Here is a 19,395-nt window from a genome sequence, read left to right as displayed (position 1 = left end):
TGAACAGCTGTAACTGTGGAAGAGGATGGAAGTCAGATAGGAGAGGTATGCGGGTTTTGTTTGGTTGGCTTCTTTTGATTAGGGTGTGAGATGGGTGGTGAAACAGAAATCTAGTTTAAGCAAAGATTAAGGTTAAAACAAAAGGCATCTGCCTACAAGTTCTCAGTCTTTTCTGCATCTGGAATGGAATTTGAGATTCTTATGTCCAAATATGAGTAAAATCTTTGGCAATGCATCTCTTGTCCTCCTTATTTCTAATGTATGTCCTCAGGAATGTTAAACTGCAGTCGCTGTCTGTAAATCTCATTTGCATTCTTTTTTTGAACAACTGTGAATGTGACTTCCTAATTTTTCATAAAATAAAGCCTAAAGACGAAATAATATCACGTTACTTCACACTGATGTATATAAGAGTTGTCAGAAGGGTCAGAAATCAGACTAAGGTTGCAATGACAAGAACTACCAAGGAGGAAATCTGTGATTTCCTATGCAATTTTTGTTCAGCTGCGCTGTGCTCAAACATTGTCATTGTACTTAAACATATGATCATATCTATTTGACAGAACTATCTCCTTCAGAACACAAACCAGATGGCAATTGTTGGGTGGCCAAGCCAGAGCTGTACAAACAGTTCTAGAAGTCCATTTCTATCTTCACTGCAAAGTATTTTGCCACTTACAGGCTAAAACTGTTACCAACTGTTTTACTTCGTACCATTTAAGCTCATTTCCTGCAGAGAGTTTAGTATGTATGTAGGCATATGTACACACACGTGTGCACATGCATGTACACACACATAAATAAAACTTTTAAATATCTAATGATTTTTTTGCTCTCGTTCAGTGCAGTTAAGCAGGAGTGCCAAATTGACATTAACCAGGTTACCCATACCATCAGTTTGTGAGTTTACTTTTTTTTTCCTTCTGACTTCAAATTATATCTGTGTCTGAGAAGGAAAAAAACCCCACTTTTTTAGCGCTTCATAGTGCATCTGTCATCCAAATTTCCAACCACAGATTTGAACTTTTCTGAGGAAACTTCGAATGTGCTACTATTTTCAGAAAAAATATGTAATCAAGTACAATAATAAATGACATGTATTATCTGCTGAGCTATATTAGCTACATTTTTTTTTTTCCAAGAGTAATGCTTCATGAAATCCAAAGCTAATTCCACTGGAATTGTGCCTAAATTCTTTATGGTTTAATAATGTACAGACCTCCTTTATAGATTATATTTTTATAACTCTTTGAAAGGGTTCTGAAGATTCATTAAACAGTTTAACCCAGTATTTATTAGTAAGCAGTCCCCACACTTTCAGTTTAAAGAATTTACTGGGTTCAGTTATCACTAATTCTTAGTCTTTTGGATGGAACTTATTTTTATTATGTTGTTGTTGACATAATAAAATCAGTCACCTATTCATGTCTAAGAATATTCCAGCAGCAGTTTGTTTGTTCTTGTATACCCAAACATAAGACCAAGACCTTGAGATTTGGCAGCAGGGCTGCCTGAGTAAAGTCTGCTGAAATTCTGTTAAGCTGAAAACATTCAAAATACACTGGTAAAATTACAGGTCAGAAATACAGGTAGAAACTCGCTTTAGTTTGGTATGTAAATTCACTTAGTACTGCATAGATACTGGACCTTGCTCCCGCTCAGAGCTGGGGCTCAGAAGCTTTTGCTTCTGAGGGGTTGTGAGGGGCTGCTTGAATTGTGGGCTTGGATATCTGACTGTACTAGTGGAAAAGAGGAAATGGATTTATTTCAGTGCAGAGAGATACAAAAGTGAGAAGGGTTTGGACAAGAGCCTATGGCAGAACCAGCAGTTGTAGTTGTGGCGGGCTGGGACTTGAGAATAAGCTTTTGGGTTGTGGTGGAAAAAATTGGCTAATGTAACTAGAAATGAAAACAATTTAGGCATGAAAGAGGACAAGAAGCCAGGATGTAAGGGGGAGCTGGAATTTAGTTGGATGGAGTTGCTGAGGTTGATGATCTAAGACTGAAATACTAGAGCTGGTTAAGTAAAGAATGATCTGAGAGGTTTGAAAAACAGAAAAGCTCAAGCAGAGGAGGTCTGGCACTTACTGGGCGAAGAAATACAAACAGTAGACTAGAAATGAAAAGTTGCATGGCTGAAGGAGGGGTGCAGGGCAGGCGGGCAGACAGCTGAGATGGATCTGCACGATGATATTGGGAGATGCTGAGCAAGAAGCTTGGGACAGATGTGAGAAGCTGGAATCATGAGCAGTATGAGCTACTGAGCTTCTGAGAGTGGTTTTAACAGTTCTGCCTCCTCTGAATGATTCTCTTGAGATTCTGTATTATAAAAGGTTGTTTTTTTTTTTTAATGAAATGAAATCCATGGCAGATGTGATTCCAACATATGAAGCATGTTTCCCAGGTGTAAAATGGCAATAATAACAGTACCTTTCCATCCCAAAGGAATATTGTGAAATTTTCTAATATTTGTAAAGCACACTGACCCTGTTGTGATCTTTACTTTCAAAAAACTAAACAAAAATAAAGAAGGCCTTTGTGAATGCGAGTAGTTAACACTTTTACAACACTAAACAGAACAAAATGTTGCATAGATCCCATAAAACTCAAATTTCTAATGGGCTGAAGTACTCCTTATTGAAAACTTGGTGGTAAGAACAGTAGCGTGGGGAATTTTCTGGGATACCAAGGGAACTAAAAGCAGATCAAGAGAATGAGTTTAATATATTGCCAGCTTTGGGCTGAATATGAGATTTGAGTTGACTGAGAAAACCAGGTGCAAATAATTTGTGACAGCAAGAAATTCTAGGTGAGCATTAGTTGTTGGAGAAGGAATTGACTCTGCAATGTTCTATTAGGATAAAAATGGGAGAACTGAAATAGATTTGTTTATCCGCACTTGACTGAGGAAAAGCAGCTGTGCACTGTGTTAAAGAGTTTGGGTAGAGGAGAGTTATTCCTAAACAGTGGAGAAAATGATCCTCAGTTTGACTGAAGTGATGTCAGGATAAAAGGCTGTGTGCCAAATTACACTTTCCTGTGTATTTTTCTTGTCTCTGCACTTTTTGCCTGTCTTCTCTTGAGGGTTAAAGAGATGGAGATATACATACAATCTTTGTACCAGGGTACATAATACCTTCAGCTCTTTTTCATGTGTTTTGTGGGGTAAATGACCTGTGCTGTAAACCCCCCAGTCTTTTTTTTTTTTTCCCCTCCAGTCATCCAGCTCCGTTATTGGAGCTTCTTCCTTGCCTATATACTTTGGTATCCTCCCAAGGAACAATAGGTATACTTACAATTCATATTTCAACAGACTGTAAAAATGCAACGTAGACAGACACCTGTGGAATGGGACTTGTGGGGTCAGTGCATTGCGTAGCTGTCTAACAGCCAATGTGGCAGTGAGTAACTTTGTTGTAGGCATCTATAATAGTGCATTGTAACTGGTTGCTGAAATCCCACATGCTGAGGATGAGTATCGAGCTCATTGTATGGAGATGGCCAGATTTCATTGATTTGGAATACACATTTAGGCATATAGAATGGCTTACATCTGTTAACATCAGTTAAATGAGCAGCAGTTAAAATAAGTACCAAAGTAAAAAAAAATGAGTAAAGATTAAATCTTCCCAAATTGTAAAGTTCCTAAATTGGGGAGATTAAATTTTCTTACATTAAATATTTTTATTGTTTTAGGAAATATAACCTTTTTGTGGAGAACTAGATTTTTATGAATGCCTTTTAAACATCTATTTTATGTTGTCTTGCCATTTTCTTATTTCTTGAAAAACATTAATACTCCTTCTTAAGTAGAGACCCCAAAAAGCTGAAAGGCATGAGTCACAGGTTGACCTTTTGTTTTCACTTATTACGTAAAAGCTTAAATATCAGGGCAGGTTTTCTGATGCTGACTTTAAAAGTGGCTTAATGTAGATGGCAGAATGCAAGCATTTTTTTTTTTTAATGCTTCCAGTGATCAAGGTGTATTTCTAATTATTGTGCTTGAACTTGTAGGCGGGATATGAAATAAAAACACTTTTTGGATTGGCATTGTCAGACAACTAACACCCTCCTCTCCCTGTTGGGTATCTGCACTTACATACCACTTTGAGATTAATTGTCGTGTGATTTGTACCTCAACCCGGAGGTACTTGCCCTTTTGTTGTGATATTTCACACTATTTAGGCTCCTTTGACATTAAAATAGAAAATAAATGTCCTACCTCTTATCCTGGTTCTGGTGTTTTAAAATCACTGCCACTTGTCTTGTAGCTCACCCTTAACTAACTCATACATCTGCTCCTAATGTATTGAGGTTGGGACATTGTTTAAATAATTAGAATTTTAAAATAATTGATTAGCAACCCCAAGTAATATCATGGGGAGCACTTTAGAATAATTATTGGTGTTATTTCAGCACTTCAGAATTGTTGTGGCATCACTCTTTATTTGGAATTTTATTAATGAATTTGGAAGGTGATTCATTCTCTCCCTCCTTATCCATCAGTTCTTCACTAGGGTAGTTTCAATTTACAGTAAGACAAGTCAGGTAGACTAGGAGTAAAAGCTTGGGGAAGTTTGTTTAATAGATGGAGGCACATACCATGAAAAAGGGGATTCTCCAGAGCTGAACCTGAAACTTTTGTATGTTAGAGTCACATTTCATATCCAGTGGATTGTGCAACTCAGCAGTAAAAGGGAGTTCTGATTTCTGCCCTTGATTTATGTTTTTCTGTAAGGTAGGAGCGTATTCTGGTCTAGTAGGATCCAGAGGTTTGAGTTGAAGGAAGATGATGTTCTTGATGCAGAAATAAGAAGAAACCTTTAAGTCTTACTTTTTTGCAGTACTAATTCCTGCCTACCTGAATCACTGTAGTGGGTTGTCTTGTACAAAATAAGTGTGATACCTCTTAAATGTGTAAAAGTACTGTCACTTGAGCATTAGACTTTGTTCTGATATTGTTTTCGTGCTACAATTATGATGGCATCAGATCTTCAACTAGAATGTGTTGGGGGTGCATTTACTTTTAAAAGGAGATGCAGAATATCTTTCAGACTAGAGTTTGGTACATAGGATTTTAGTTTCTGCTGGTGTTGTTATAATTTCCAGTTATGTGTACTCTCCTTCATTGATATTGCTGTGCTAGTGTAATGCATGTGTAATAGATCATGAGCCACTGTTTTTTAATATGTACCATGAAGTAAACTAGTTAATTATGAAAAAATTTAAGCTACTAGCATAGTAAATATTATGAGTTATCTTGTGGCAATCAGTTTATTGTCTTTCTATGGTAATAGATCCAAAATGAACTGAATAAAATTCAGTTTGGCAACACAGCCACTGAATAGTATAAATATATTGGGGGAACTTTTACAAGCATTGAACTCGTTTTTTTTCTGTACATTAGTCATTTCTGTGCATTTCTTATATAATAAATAAGTGCAAAGGAAAGTCGTACAGAAAATATTTATTACTCTGAAAGCACGTGTGTTATTACATTTGAGATTCTCCAAGGACAGTTCATGCTGCAAGGACAAATTTAAGGGCTATTGCATTCTCAAGGTCAGCACCAAAACTGTTGTTATCAGCCAGATAACTCTTGTTCCTTTCAGATTTCTTTTCTTTTTTTTTTAACATGATTTATTCCCTAAGTTTTTTATTCATAATTAATGATAATGTCGTCTTTGCTGCAAGTTTGCAGTAGCTTCTTTAGCTTATAGCGGGTAAAATATGGATGAGGAAATGAATTTTAATATCTACATTATTTAATGATACAAGAATGAACATCTACATCTGTGTTCTTGAAGTACTTACCAAGTTTCATTTATGCAGTTTCATGGTTGATTCAACCAGATGAAAATTTATGCTATTGCCAGCAGGGATGGTGGTGCATTCACTCCCTCTTCCCCGAGTGCCAGCACTTGTATTTATGTAGCCACAAACTAAGGTGGATAAGCCTTACCTGGCTGAAAACTAATACAGGCAGGAAAATAAATAAATACAAAGAGAGTAATTTTTTACTGGGTTAGTTCCAGACTTATGGTGAGAGATACCAGTTTCCAGACTCCTAGATAAGTATCTCAAACCCTTTAAAAGAAATGGTAGTGAATTTCTGAAGATCAAACTTGATTTGAACATGGAAACAGTGAGATGCAGTCACACTGCAATCTCGTAATCTATATAAAATGTATTTCTTAACTGGAATCACTGCCCTACACTATGAAGCAAGACTGTTCCAGTGTGATCTCAGCTATGGGTAGCTAGCAAGAGTGGATGTAGAAGCATGAGTTGGAGCATTTTGTCCTTTAACAAACTCATGTATGTAAAACATAGGGGTTTTATCATTATATTTCACTATCCTATGTTTGCAGTTGATACAGTGGTTAGTGTAGTTAGTTAAAACCAAAGAGGCTTTGTGTTTCCAAAGTACATACTCCCCTTCGTGCATTACTTGTCATAAAGGAATTTACATTATATTTATGCTTTGAAGTGTTTAGAGGATGTTGTGGGTTGCTTGCTAGGCTGATGTACACTTGTCCCACAGTTTGACTGTTGATTACATAATGGTTGTAGTAGTTTTAATTTAGTGATAGAAGATAGGTGTATCTTCCTCTTTTTCTGTCTTCTGTCTCACAGTGTACAGATACCACCATTTTAGTCTGGCTGCTGTTCTGTCTTATTTTAATGACTTCTAAAATACTAATAAATATTATAAACCAAACTATTATTTGGCATCTTTTACTGTTGTCTCTGTGTGTACACATACTGCAGCAGAGGTTTGCTAAATGATGGCTGAAGTTTATCGCTATGTAGACCAAATGTTACGTGTGACCCAGGTCCTACACATCCAGATTTTTTTTTCTCTTTTGGCAGACCTTCCACCATTTCTTCTGTGCTTGCCAACAACAGTCTATGCTAAACTACTCAAGTCATGCTCCATATCAATTCTTTTTCCTTCTACATCTGATAGTTCTGCCTCTTGGCCATTTCCAAGACTTTATGTGCACCTCTTCTGTATTTCCTATGTTTCAATATTTACATTTGGATTAAAATTTGATCTCTGACACTGTTTTGTAAAGAGAACAGGAAGGAAGCTTGCATTGCCCTTGTGGGAGGGAGGTATCCTCGCCTCCAAGCATGTGCAGAGAATTCTCATGAGTGTTTTTTCTTATACTTTCTCCCATTGTGCAAGTGTATAAATAATTAGACTAAAGACTAAAAGCTCTAAAACTTGTAAGAGTGGGTCCTCTGAGTTTAAAAATAAGTAAGTAGAAATTAAATATGCCTATTTCCATTCTCATTGAAATAATACATTCAATATTGTTCCCTTGTGGGAACAGTTCTGCATCCTGTACTGCGTATGGTAATTCTGAAGCAGTTAATACCCCTCAGGAGTCCTGTAAGAGTGGTGATGAAGCCAGATAGGCTAAGCTAATTGTGCTGTTTGTACATGCACAGTGTTACCCATTTGGATCATGAATCTTAGACTTGTATCTTTGGGGAAATCCTTGTTTTGTTCTGTATGCTATCGCTAATATTTTTTCACAGAAGACCAACACTTGGTTTTTTTGACTCGCAGGTGGTATACCAGCTTTTTTTGAGTGTAGATAGACCTGTATCTTTGAATACTTGAAAAGATGACTTTTAAAGAAAAGAGGTTTTCAACCTTAATTTTTGTATCTGTATTGTGTTTACATTTTCCTTATTATGGCTTTTGCAATTGAAATACTTTTTTATTTCATTTTAAAGTTGAAAACTACAAGATTGTAAGATATCGTTATTTAGTAGGGTTTAATTTGCAACTTCAGAAGAGCTTCAGTGGAAGAAGTTTTGAAAGTGTGTGATATAGGTGACAAATTCTGGTCTCGCTGCAAATGTATGGTAATAAAACTATTGCAAACATCCTTAATATTTTTTGGAGGAAAACGTTGATGAACCAAACAAGTGTTTAGAAACTTATATTCAGAAATTTAAAATTTCTACTTATTTTCTGTCTTTATAAACCAAACATCAGTGAATGATATGTGGAATATTGTCCTAGATAAATTTCACATACTGTAATTTTGAGTATAGTAAATTAATTTTCAAACATGGTTGGTTGGAAATTTGACTTCATTTTTGTTTTAAAAGGCACAGATGATGAAACAAGCTCAGTAATGCAATATCCAACACAGTATATTAATCAAGATCCTTATTTACATCAAGACGATGACCAGCAACAAGGATGGGTTTCTTGGGCTTGGTCTTTTGTTCCTGCTATTGTGAGTTACGATGATGAAGAGAATGCTTCTAGTGGAATTGATGATGGAACGATGCTATATCAGCAGAAATCTCAGTCCCTCAAGGATCCTATTATTTCAATTGGGTTTTACTGTACAAAGGCAACAGTGACTTTTAAGGTAAGTATTTCTCTGTGTCATATAGGATTTATTTGTCTTGTTAAGAAAGTACGTAAAGATTATCTGAGTGCTTTTCTACTGTTTGATGTGAGACAGGGAATATTACATTAATGAATAACAAAACGTGAATGTTGAAGGTTCCTCTCGCATCATAATATATTGTTAATTGCAATGTGAGGTGGTTTTGCTATTTGAGGTAGAATTTGAGTATGAACATTTTAATTTTAAAGGGAAACCACTTGGTTTACTTAGATTAATATTTTTTGATGGGAGAAAAAGCTTGAAAGGCTTTCTATGAATGTTTATGGCAGTATTCTATCCATCTAATGTTTATATAAATATACTTCTTTATAAAAAAGCTTTAGCTTCATATGGCTCGTGAATTGGAGGAATGCTTTTTCTTTTTTTTAAACTATGATATGTGCAAATATGAATTTAAATTGATAATGTTGAAATTATTTTCCATGGGTTGCAGTTGAATTAAAGAAATAAAGGATAAATTACACATATACTCTGAGCTATAAACTATGTATGTAGAGAAAGATTTGAGTATTTTCTGTAAATGAATCTCAAAACAGTTGCTGGGCTTCTCTGTGTTCCTTTTGTAAGGTTGCAGAAGTGAATGTGGAGAGTCTGAATAAGATACTGAGATGTACTGACAGAAATTAAAAATTAAGGTTCTGAATTAGCAAAATACTTTTTACACAAGCCAAACTATACACTAGAAATTCTATGTGCATAACTGTAATAGAAAGTGGCTCTTGGTTTCACAATTAAACATATATTAAATCAAGGCCAGAACTCTTTAGAACAGGAAATAATACTATTTCTATGAACAGCAGAATAACTTTTTATGACTGTGAGCCTTTCAGATGAAGTGCAGTACTTTCATAATCCTCATATAAAGTTTATGTGCCTGATTATACACTCAATACCATCAGCAGCTCCCTGTCCCTTTTCTGCCTGTTTGGCTTGTCATCTGTGCACAAGAGAGGGTTTTGAGTGGCTTCATGGCTACTTTCTCTTAGCTGTTTTTGTTTGGTGGCATAGCAGAGCATTTAGCTGCTCAGCAAGTGTCAGAAAGGATGAGGCAAGTGACTCTGGGAGCTGCAGGCATCCTGTGGGGACGTTAATGTTTTAAGCCTTCTGTCTCCTGGCAAATTTGGTTGCAAAATTTGAGGACATAAAGCATCAACAGACATTCAGTCGTGTTCTTTTGTGTTAATCTGCTTCAGCCTTCATTTAAAAAGAGGGGGAAAAAAAAAAGGGCTAAAAATAAATAATGGAAAATCTTTTCTTCCTCCTTCAATTATATCCCTGGGACACCACTTGAGTTTTGGTAATTTTTTTTAAGTTTCTCATTTATCATGGCTCAGCATCTTCTTTTGCGCTTTGTCATACAGTAGTAATTTTGTGCGCTCTTTCCTCACGTGAGAAAACTCATTAAAAATAATATGAACTTCTTTTTTGAACAAGACTTGCTGGATTGGGCTTTCCTGATATTTCATTGGGAAGCCTATGCGTTTTGTATTAGGAAGTGATAAATACTTAAAATGTAACATCTTATATTCTATTAATTTTAAATGTGAAGCGATGTTTGATACTAATATGGTGACAGTTAGGAGGAAAACAGAATTCGTTGTTCTGCTTGCATGCAAAGAATGTATGGAATTAATTTGTGGTTCATATTTTGGTTAAAAAATAAGGTCAAGTTTCTGCATTAGCATTCTGAACAGTTGATATCATTCCAGCTAAAAATCATGCCAAATTAAATGTAGCGTTTTCTAATAATGGTGAAAATTATTCTTGTAATGTCTGAGTTCTTTTAATCAATTAATTGCTTTTCCTCTCTGGTAATTGCACACAGCTGAAGGCTGATCAGTGATTTTTTTAATCCAATTTTCTTGGACATTTGGATTACAAAATTTTAATTTGAAACTACATCCTTGTGTATCCCCTCTTGAAAATAATGAGAGCTTGTGGATATTTTCATATAAAAATTAGAATTTGAACTATTTAAGCTGCTTAACATAAACTTAAGTATTTTTCTAATGCAAAACATAACACCTTCATTATTTTGTGCCTCTCTTTCTCCTTTTTTTAGCTGCAGAATATATGCTTTTTAACACAAGTGTATGTGTTTTACCACTTTAAATTTTTATATTGAAATCATACAAGAAATATAAATGCATGTTTCTCTCAATTGCCATGACAAAACCCAAAAATGAGTATGGTTGTAATCAAAATGTTTCCTTAATGTTGTCATGCTGTTTAATTATTTGCTGGGAAGAATAAATAATGTATTTATGGATTTTTACAGCAATTTATAAGCTAATTTGATACTATGTTAATAATGCAGCTGTGTATCTGTTTCATCTTTCCACATAGTTTCTCTTTAGATAAGCAAACTAAAAATACTGTAGTGGATTTAGAACTTTCTGTTATGGCATACTTCAGCCCGAAGTTGAATATGAGAAGTTCTAATATGGATAATGCATTACAGCTGTTTAACTGCACCTGTTTCCTGCTTGTTAATAAATTTTAGCCCATAATTTAATTTGTCTTTGTCAGTTCTTAATATTAATGACATTACTGCTGTTTAATACTAATATTGATTTATATAAGGTGTTTATCCTATTGTTTCATAGCTCACTGAAATGCAAGCTGAAAGTAGTTATTACAGCCCTCAGAAAGTAAAGTCCAAAGAAGTTATATGCTGGGAACAAGAAGGAACCACAATTGAGGTAATTTTCCATTGACAGGGTTTTTTTAATTAATTATAAATAGTTACTAATAGTAGTAGTAAATAGTTACTAATAAAATATTTTGAAATTATTTCATTACTGATTGTTCATGTTCTGCTATATTGGATGTGTTAATTGTAATAATATGTAGATAGAAGTTCATTGTAATAATATATAGATAGAAATTCTTTAAATTTCTAGTACTATAGTGATCAGACTCTAAAGTAATCTCTTCCTTCTAAGTGCACTGTTTGATTAACTTGCTATTAAAGCTCTAAATATATAAACCTAAACATATTTGGGTCACTTTTCTCCATCTTTTTTATTTCTCATGGAGTAGAATTCTTCAAAACATAACTTTTTTTTCCTCACTAGGTCCTTATGAAAGGTGAACTTTTCTTTGATTGCCAAATAGGTTTTGTTGGTTGCCAAGCTATGTGCCTTAAAGGAATTATGGGAATTAAAGACTTTGAAGAGAACATGAATAGGAGTGATGAAGTGAGTATATTGAAATATCAGTTGACTTGCTGAATAAGCAATTCTGGTATGCTTTAGAATCATCATAGAATAGTTTGGGTTGGAAGGGACCTTTAAAGGTCATCTATTCCATGTCCCCTGCAATGAGCAGGGACATCTTCAGCTAGATCAGGTTGCTCAGAGCCCTGTCCAACCTGACCTTGAAGGTTTCCAGGGATGGGGCATCTACCACCTCTCTGAGCAACCTGGTCATGTTTCACCACCCTCATTGTAAAAAATTTCTTCCTTATATCCAGTCTAAATCTACTCTCTTTGTTTAAAACAATTATTCCTTGTCCTATTGCAACAGGCCCTGCTAAAAAGTTTGTCCCCATCTTTCTTATAAGCCCCCTTTAAGTATTGAAAGGCTGCAATAAGGTCTTCCTGGAGACTTCTCTTCTCCAGGCTGAACAATCGCAACTCTCTCAGCCTTTTGTCATAAGGAGAGGTGTTTCAGCCCTCTGACCATTTTTATGGCCCTCCTCTGGACCTGCTCCAACAGCTCCATGTCTTTCCTGTGCTGAGGGCTCCAGAGCTGGACGCAGTACTCCAGGTGGGGTCTCACCAGAGCAGAGTAGAGGGGCAGAATCACCTCCCTCGACCTGCTGGCCATACTTCGTTTCATGCAGCCCAGGATACGGTTGGCCTGAGTCAAAGGTCTTACGGAAGTCCAGATAGATGACATCCATAGCTCTTCCCTTGTCCACTGATGTAGTCACTCCATCATAGAAGGCCAATTTATTTATTAAAATGTTTGACTGCAAGAATGTAGAAAGGCTACTGTTAACAATTGTGATTTAAGTTTTTTGAATGTGTCATTGAAATATAGAACTCAATGTCTATTCCTTACAGTTGGAAAGACAAATATCTAAGAGTGAGAAACTTCAAAACATAAGGCTTTTCTTTTTTTTTTTTTTGACAACCCCACTGCCCCCCATCATTATGTATGTCTGCATACTTTGAGCTTGTATAACAAAGTACCACACAGTTGAAAACCTTTGAAAGTACTTAAATCAACAGAAGACTGGAAGGGAAGAAATGGCAACACCGTACACTAAAGATAATAGAAGTGTGGCTCAAATATTGAAGGAGTGTTTTGCCTCCTTTTTCAATAAGGTTGATGAGAGCAGTATCAAGTGAAGCAGTAAAACAGTATTAACTTCTATATTTTAAATAGAAGCAAATGTTGAATTGCTTAATAAGACAAAATCAAGTATCCATATGAACTACTCTTAAAATATTTAATGAAGTGCTGCATGAAATTCTAAATTCAATAATGGGGATTTTTGGTTGAAATATAGATAGAATAGTGCCCTAAAGTACTGGAGAACAGCAATTATTATGTGTGTTTAAATAAAAACAAATAATGCAGTCAACAGCAGACCCGTTAACTTGATGTTAGTGCTCTGTGAAGCCTTAGAAAGTATTTTAAGGAGAAAAATTAAGAATGTGGAAGAAAATATAAAGTGACTGTATATTAATGTCAAGTATCTCCTTATTTGGAAAATGATCATATACTGTACTATGATAGGTATGATGAGACAGGTTCTTATACTTCCCCTGTGAGAGCAGTGTGGCTTGGCATCCATCTCAAGCATTTGTATACGAATGCATGCAGCACAGAAAACAAACAAGAAGAATTGGATATCCTTACAGCAGTAGAATATGACATTATTGGGATTGTAGAGGTGTGGTGGGACATACTACCTGACTGGAGTACTGCAATGGATAGACATAGGCTTTTCCAGAAAGACAGGCTGGGGAGACAAGCATGAGCCAACTGTAAAAGATGCTCTGCTGGCCTTGTTAGATACAAGGGAGACATGCCTGGGGATCTGAGGGTGGACAGCAGCCTTGTGTGCAGCAACTGTATGAGATTGCGAGGTACAAAATCATGAGAGAAGTGATTTTTGGATTGAGGTGGGTGGGTGGGCGAATGAGCTTCCTGTAGGTTAGTTGATAAAGGACACTTGGGTTTTTGCTCTTTGTCATTTTTCTGCCACCCTCTAGGGTGTGAATTTAAGAAAATACTTGCTTTTGTGAGAATGGCGGTGATGTTGATACTGCCTCACCTGTTCTCTTTCTGCACAGCTATATTTGGGACTGTGCCTTTCATAAAGGTTCCAGCTTTGTTGTATGTGATTTTTTTTTTTTTTCCCAACCATCTATTCTCAATCCAGTATAAATAACATTTTTGGAAGAATAACTCTTGATGGAAAAGTTGTGTTGATTTCAGAAGGACAGAGGGTTAGGAGATAGAGAAGGCGTTTAAAACTCTAGATATATGAAGAAGAGTGATAAGGTAGCAAGCAGGTCATACATTGAAATAACTGCTTATCATGAAGGGGATAGATAAAGCATCTGAAAGGCATCGGTCGGTCAGAGAAAAGGGGTATGTAGTGACAAGATCATGTATAGTTAAGAGGGTGGGGCAGAATCCAGAGTAACAATGATCTGAGGTTATTTTCTGTTAAAATTAAATTAGTCTGTTCGGTGTCATGGGTTGTATAATATTCACTAGCTCAAGCTGTTTTTATTAATTTGAAAATGGGGATGGAGTGGACAGGATCTTCAGCATTATTTGGATAAAGTTATTTTAATTGTCTTCATTCATAATGAAATATGCTCTTGAGGGATGCAACCACGTCATTGGTGTGTTATGACAGAATTGAAACTGCTCTGTTAATTTGACTCTGTTTTTTTCTCCCTTGCCTTATTATTTTCTACTATCTCATGAAGGAGGCCTACTTCTTTAATTGCGGGGAAAATCTGAGTGCAAAAGGGATGACATACCTTACGAATTCACTATTTGATTACAGAAGTCCAGAAAATAATAGTATACGTGCAGAATTTATATTGGATGCAGCTCATCATAAGGTCAGAGAATTGCATTTTTCTTAGAAAAAAATTTATAATGCTCTCTAATGGATTTCTAATGATTATTCAGATCTGTGTACTATTAGAGGACTGATTTTCATTACTTTGTCATGTTTAACTGAATCTTACTTTGCAGATGGCCAAAAAGAAGTAAACCTGTTTGTGTTTTAAAAAAAAAAAAAACATTAACAAAAACATGTCCAAAAAAAAGGTCAAACTCCCCTCCTGCTTCAAAAGCTGAATTAATGCCATAGTTTCCAAAAGCACTAACTACAGAACACCTGCAGAGAAAAAGAGAGAGATGAGGGAATGCTAACAAAAGGTCAGGCACATAATTCTTTAAACCCAACCAGCAAGTAGTTCATGGTCTTCAAACTAAGAAGTGATCTTTTGGAAACCAGATCTTGGGCAATGTTAATTTTATTGTCTGTGTGCTACATTTGTCTACTTAAAGGAAGTCTTGCTAATTCTGCCTTTGGTAGAGACAAATTTTCAGTCACTGTTAGTCTCTGTTGTTGTAAATTGTGCAGTAAAAGTTTATTCCCTGATTGTCTGCAATTACTAAAGACTGGATGCAATGACCAAGGTGGTCCCTTCCAGGTGTGTTCATAGGTGGAGTTCTATGCTCTGTGTTATTGCACAGGGAAGCCATTTACAGTTTTGAATCTGTCTAATTTCTTTTAAATTTAAATTTTACTACTTTGATCCTTTTAGTACTACTGATGGAGTGTAATCCTGAAGAATCCCATTAAAAAAATGAAATTAATTAATGAAATCACAAGTACTTATACATATTCAAACATTTCCCATAATGTGTTTTAGTTTTAAGCTTTACTCTTTCCTTGTTCTGTCTTTGATGCTTTTATGATTTGCATATTTTTTGGCAAGAGGGAAAGCAAACTTGCTGTGTAATAATGGATTATATTAGGTATAAATCCCAATGATGGCATAAAGTCTTAATAAGTTGCCTACTGTTTAAAGATAAAACCCCAATATTGCTTAAATAAAAAAGCCAGACTGAATGAGCTTCAGTTTTCAGTGTATTTAATTAGATAGATCTGTTGGATGCAGAGGTGAAGAATATTTACTCCATTAGAAGTACTAATTAACTAGATGTTATTGATGAATTGGTCAGCATGTCCACTGGAATTATGGATGTGCCTTTGTGTGGCCTCAAATAGAAGTTACATTACTTATCGGAAAGGTAAATTCTTTGGGATAACCTCTGTCCTTTGTTTTGATAAGCCTTTCTGTGTGTTGATGCTCAAATCCAAACATGAATGTATCCCTCCCATACCAACCTATCAGTTGGTAATCTCAAGATTCTTTCCTTATACGTTTTCTTTGTTTGCTTTGCTTTGTTGGTAGGAGACATACACAGAGATAGCTGGAATGCAGAGGTTTGGGGCTTTCTACATGGATTACTTGTACACAATGGAAAGCACCAGTGGCAAAGGTACCTCTTTTCTTTTTTTACCCTGTTAAACAATAGAAACAAAGACTTTTCATGCCCAGCTGGTCCTTGACCAACTGTGCTCTAACTTACCTTAGATTTACCATCAGGTTCATCGTTAAAATGGTTTCATCTTCATTGATGTGTTTGAGATAGCTGTTTTGGTTAGCTGTTGATTGTTAGTGTTCTTCCTTTTTTTTTTCCTGCATAAGTAATCACAATGATATCTTTTATAGTCTGAAAATAATTCTCTTGTAGTTAAACTGAAAATAATTTTCTTGTAGCAGTGGTGAAGTTCATAAAGTATGATGCCTTTTTCTTTAAAGTTGTTGTCATTATTGACCTTGGGGGGGAAAAAAAAAATCTTTTGAGAAACCTTGGTTGAAGAATGAAGTTGATAATCTACTTGGTGCAGAAGATGAAAAGGACTGTCATTTTCTTCTATGAAGAAAAATGCAAGGATGAGAGATAGTGTGGGGAATTAATCTTTAAATATACATATCTGAACAATTTTGTGAGTAAATATTAGCCTAAACCATGCACACATAGATATTGGCTAATTCTAAGTAATTTTTGAGATTCCTATAAATTCTTTTCCAAATCTGAGACAATACAGTGGATTCAGTGCAGTAAGTGATCTACTTTTGTGAGTGTCACAAAAGCCAGGACAAAGGAGTTAACTATGTTTTTAGTTACAATCATTACACACCACCTTCCCTTAAGAAACCTAACCCACCTTAAGTTATAGGAGGCAGTTACTGTGATTGTAAGTTTTTTATCTGTCAAGGCAATTTTGGTTTGACACCTTCTTTGCCCCTTTAACCTTTCCCGAAGCATATGATTACTGATTAAACCGCAAGTGCCTCATGGATAACATTAACCTCAGGAGTTTCATCTGTCACTTATAGAAGTGCATTAATCACTTATAGTATTTTGAATGAAAACAAGGTAGATAGTCATACACAGTAGTCTTATTTTGAAATTCTGGCTGTCTTTCTCTTCCAACTTTCTTTTTCTTTTTTTTTTTGTTTTGTATTTCAATACAAAACAGTAATTTCCCTGAAACATTGTGTAGCCTATCAGTTACCTCATCACTGATTTACATGACCTACAGACCTAACAGGGTGTACTTTTGAAGTTATGTTTTGTTTATAACGTGTACCTATCTATTTTAGTTGCAAGTTTATTATGCAGCAACCTCATTTTAAGATTTTTTTTTTGGTCAGTTAGAATTAGACATATGGTTTACAGAGAGCTGAATACTCCGTGATCAGAAATTATTTACTTTTACACATCTGCGAAGTTTCAAAAGTAACCTGTGATCACCTACTTCTGTAGAACCAATAGGTTTTCTATCACATTCTCTTTGCACTTTTTTAGAATTAAATGGAACTATTCCAGAAAGTGGTTTGTATAAATGCTGTCACTTCAGTATATTATTCGTATACATACAATATGTACAAATGAGTCTGGTTTGTTTTCTCTTTGAAAAGGTAGGCTGTTATTACTCCTAAAGGCTTTTGGCCTTGATATTTTTTATGTGAGTTTATGGGTTTTTACACTACTTAATACTGTTTATCTGAACTGGATACTGTGTAGAATTGGACAGACAAAAATGTGCGTTAACTGCATATTAAATAAAGCATACCCTGACAGCAGGCTGTATGCTAGGTTTTTAAAAAAAAGTCTTTTTCAGGATTTATTAAAAAGGTTGTAACTTCAGTTCCTTCTGAAGATTTGAATAGATTTTATAAGGTAGTATCTTTCTGTCCCTGTCCGTCCATGTCGTGTCGTCGTCGTCACCCCCATCCTTTCTTTTTTGTTTCAGAAATGGTAAACAAAACACCAAGGGAAGCAGAGGCTATAAATGGTCTTACCATCAACTTCTGTTGGGCTTTTAGGGACAAGGTTTATTCTTCTGCTGAGTATATAGGCCTGTAAAGGCCCGCAGAGCATTAGGCCAGCTCTGTGTCAAATTTGGCATAGTCTTGGTTTATCTGGGGACATTTTCCTCACCAATGCTTAGAAACAAGAACGTTTTAGAGAGTATGATTTAAACATAAGGGAAAAAAGCCCTATCCTTCCTTCTTCTTCCCCAAAGCTCACTTCCCCTGTTAAAATGACTGTTTTGAATGAGTATAGTAAAGGAGGGAGGGAAAAGGGAATGTTCCCCTGGAGGGTGAAAGACAACTAGGTTCCTCTCAGGCAACCAGAAATAAAACATACTTTCTTCCAGTTGATTTAAAAGTAAGATATGCCTTGAAGTTGTGAAGTACACCATGCCAGGCTGCTTAACCACAAAGCCTCAGCTACTCGGAAATTGACAGATCCTACATCTCTTTGACAAAGCGGGTAGGTCAACTGTCTGCAGCAGCTGCAGCTCCCACTGCCCCGAGCTGACCTTGTCTTGCCATTTATGTTGATATGGACAGATTGTGTCAGTGAGGAAGATGGTATAACAAGAATTTGGAGTTGTCAGGTTTTCCTATGGTTTTGGGTCATAGTTCTCTACAGGTGTGTTTAGTCTGTTACTGTAACAGAAAGGCAGGAGGCTATTAGATTTATGCAAGGAAATAGGTTGATTTGCATCTGGGCAGATGGGTGAAAAGAAGAAGGGATGGGATCTATCTTGCATTGAGTAGGTGTACAAGATCCGCATTGGATAAGAGCTTGGAAATCACTTCAAAAATACTACTGTTGAGAAGGATCATCATGGAAGAAGTCAGTCCACTGCTTACACACACTTTGGTTTCTGTGGCATGACTTGATTGTGAGTACAAGGAGAACATATCAAATGGACAGCTCTGCAATTGCAGATGTGTTAAATTGCAGAAACCCGGTGAAATTGATGGCAATGGCTGTGCATTTCCTGGCTTTCCTATTTGTCACAGGTTTAGCAAGGTGGATTATGGAGTACTATGCTATCTAAGGAGTATGGACTATCCAGATTCAGTAAATGAATTAAACTGTCATCCTACAATTTTATCTCAGAACTCTTTGATTTTTATAGGTTAGTTGGTCTCAGAATCCATTTGATCTTGATGCTTATTTTGTCAGACTGTTCATTTGTGTAATGGTTAGCAAGCTGTTTAATATTTAGTGCTTGTGTCAAAGCAATGAAGACACTGTCAAAGTGATTATTTAGTAGAAAAAAAAAAGAGTGAAATTCTGCAAACTAAATATTTTAAAGGGGTGAGGATATTTTTTTACAAGTCATATGTAACAGGAAAACTTAAGCTTCTGAAATTTGCATAATTTAACTGAAGAATTTCCATGAAGTATGTTTAGAGAAATGTAGTCATACTGTTTGATAGCTGATGAGTAGCCTGTATACAGTGAATGTGTGATTTTGGTCTACTTCATTACCTTACATCTATATCAGAAAATGGTAACTATACTTTAATTG

General features: G+C 35.7%; 1 protein-coding gene across 9 annotated transcripts in view; it reads left to right on the top strand.

The window, feature by feature from the left end:
* The window catches only part of VPS13B (vacuolar protein sorting 13 homolog B), a 489,796-nt gene that overhangs the window by 65,146 nt on the left and 405,255 nt on the right, over positions 1-19,395 (top strand). For all 9 annotated transcript variants that reach the window (XM_072852126.1, XM_072852122.1, XM_072852127.1 and 6 more), the window contains 5 exons: positions 8,131-8,399; positions 11,048-11,143; positions 11,519-11,641; positions 14,399-14,536; positions 15,905-15,992. In XM_072852126.1, coding sequence (XP_072708227.1) covers positions 8,131-8,399; positions 11,048-11,143; positions 11,519-11,641; positions 14,399-14,536; positions 15,905-15,992 — 714 coding nt within the window. The remainder of the gene's footprint in view (positions 1-8,130; positions 8,400-11,047; positions 11,144-11,518; positions 11,642-14,398; positions 14,537-15,904; positions 15,993-19,395) is intronic.

Source organism: Ciconia boyciana, chromosome 2, assembly GCF_034638445.1.
Source record: "Ciconia boyciana chromosome 2, ASM3463844v1, whole genome shotgun sequence".
NCBI classification, from domain to species: domain Eukaryota; kingdom Metazoa; phylum Chordata; class Aves; order Ciconiiformes; family Ciconiidae; genus Ciconia; species Ciconia boyciana.
Note: the sequence above shows the minus strand (reverse complement) of the source record. Positions and strands in the feature narration are given on the sequence as shown.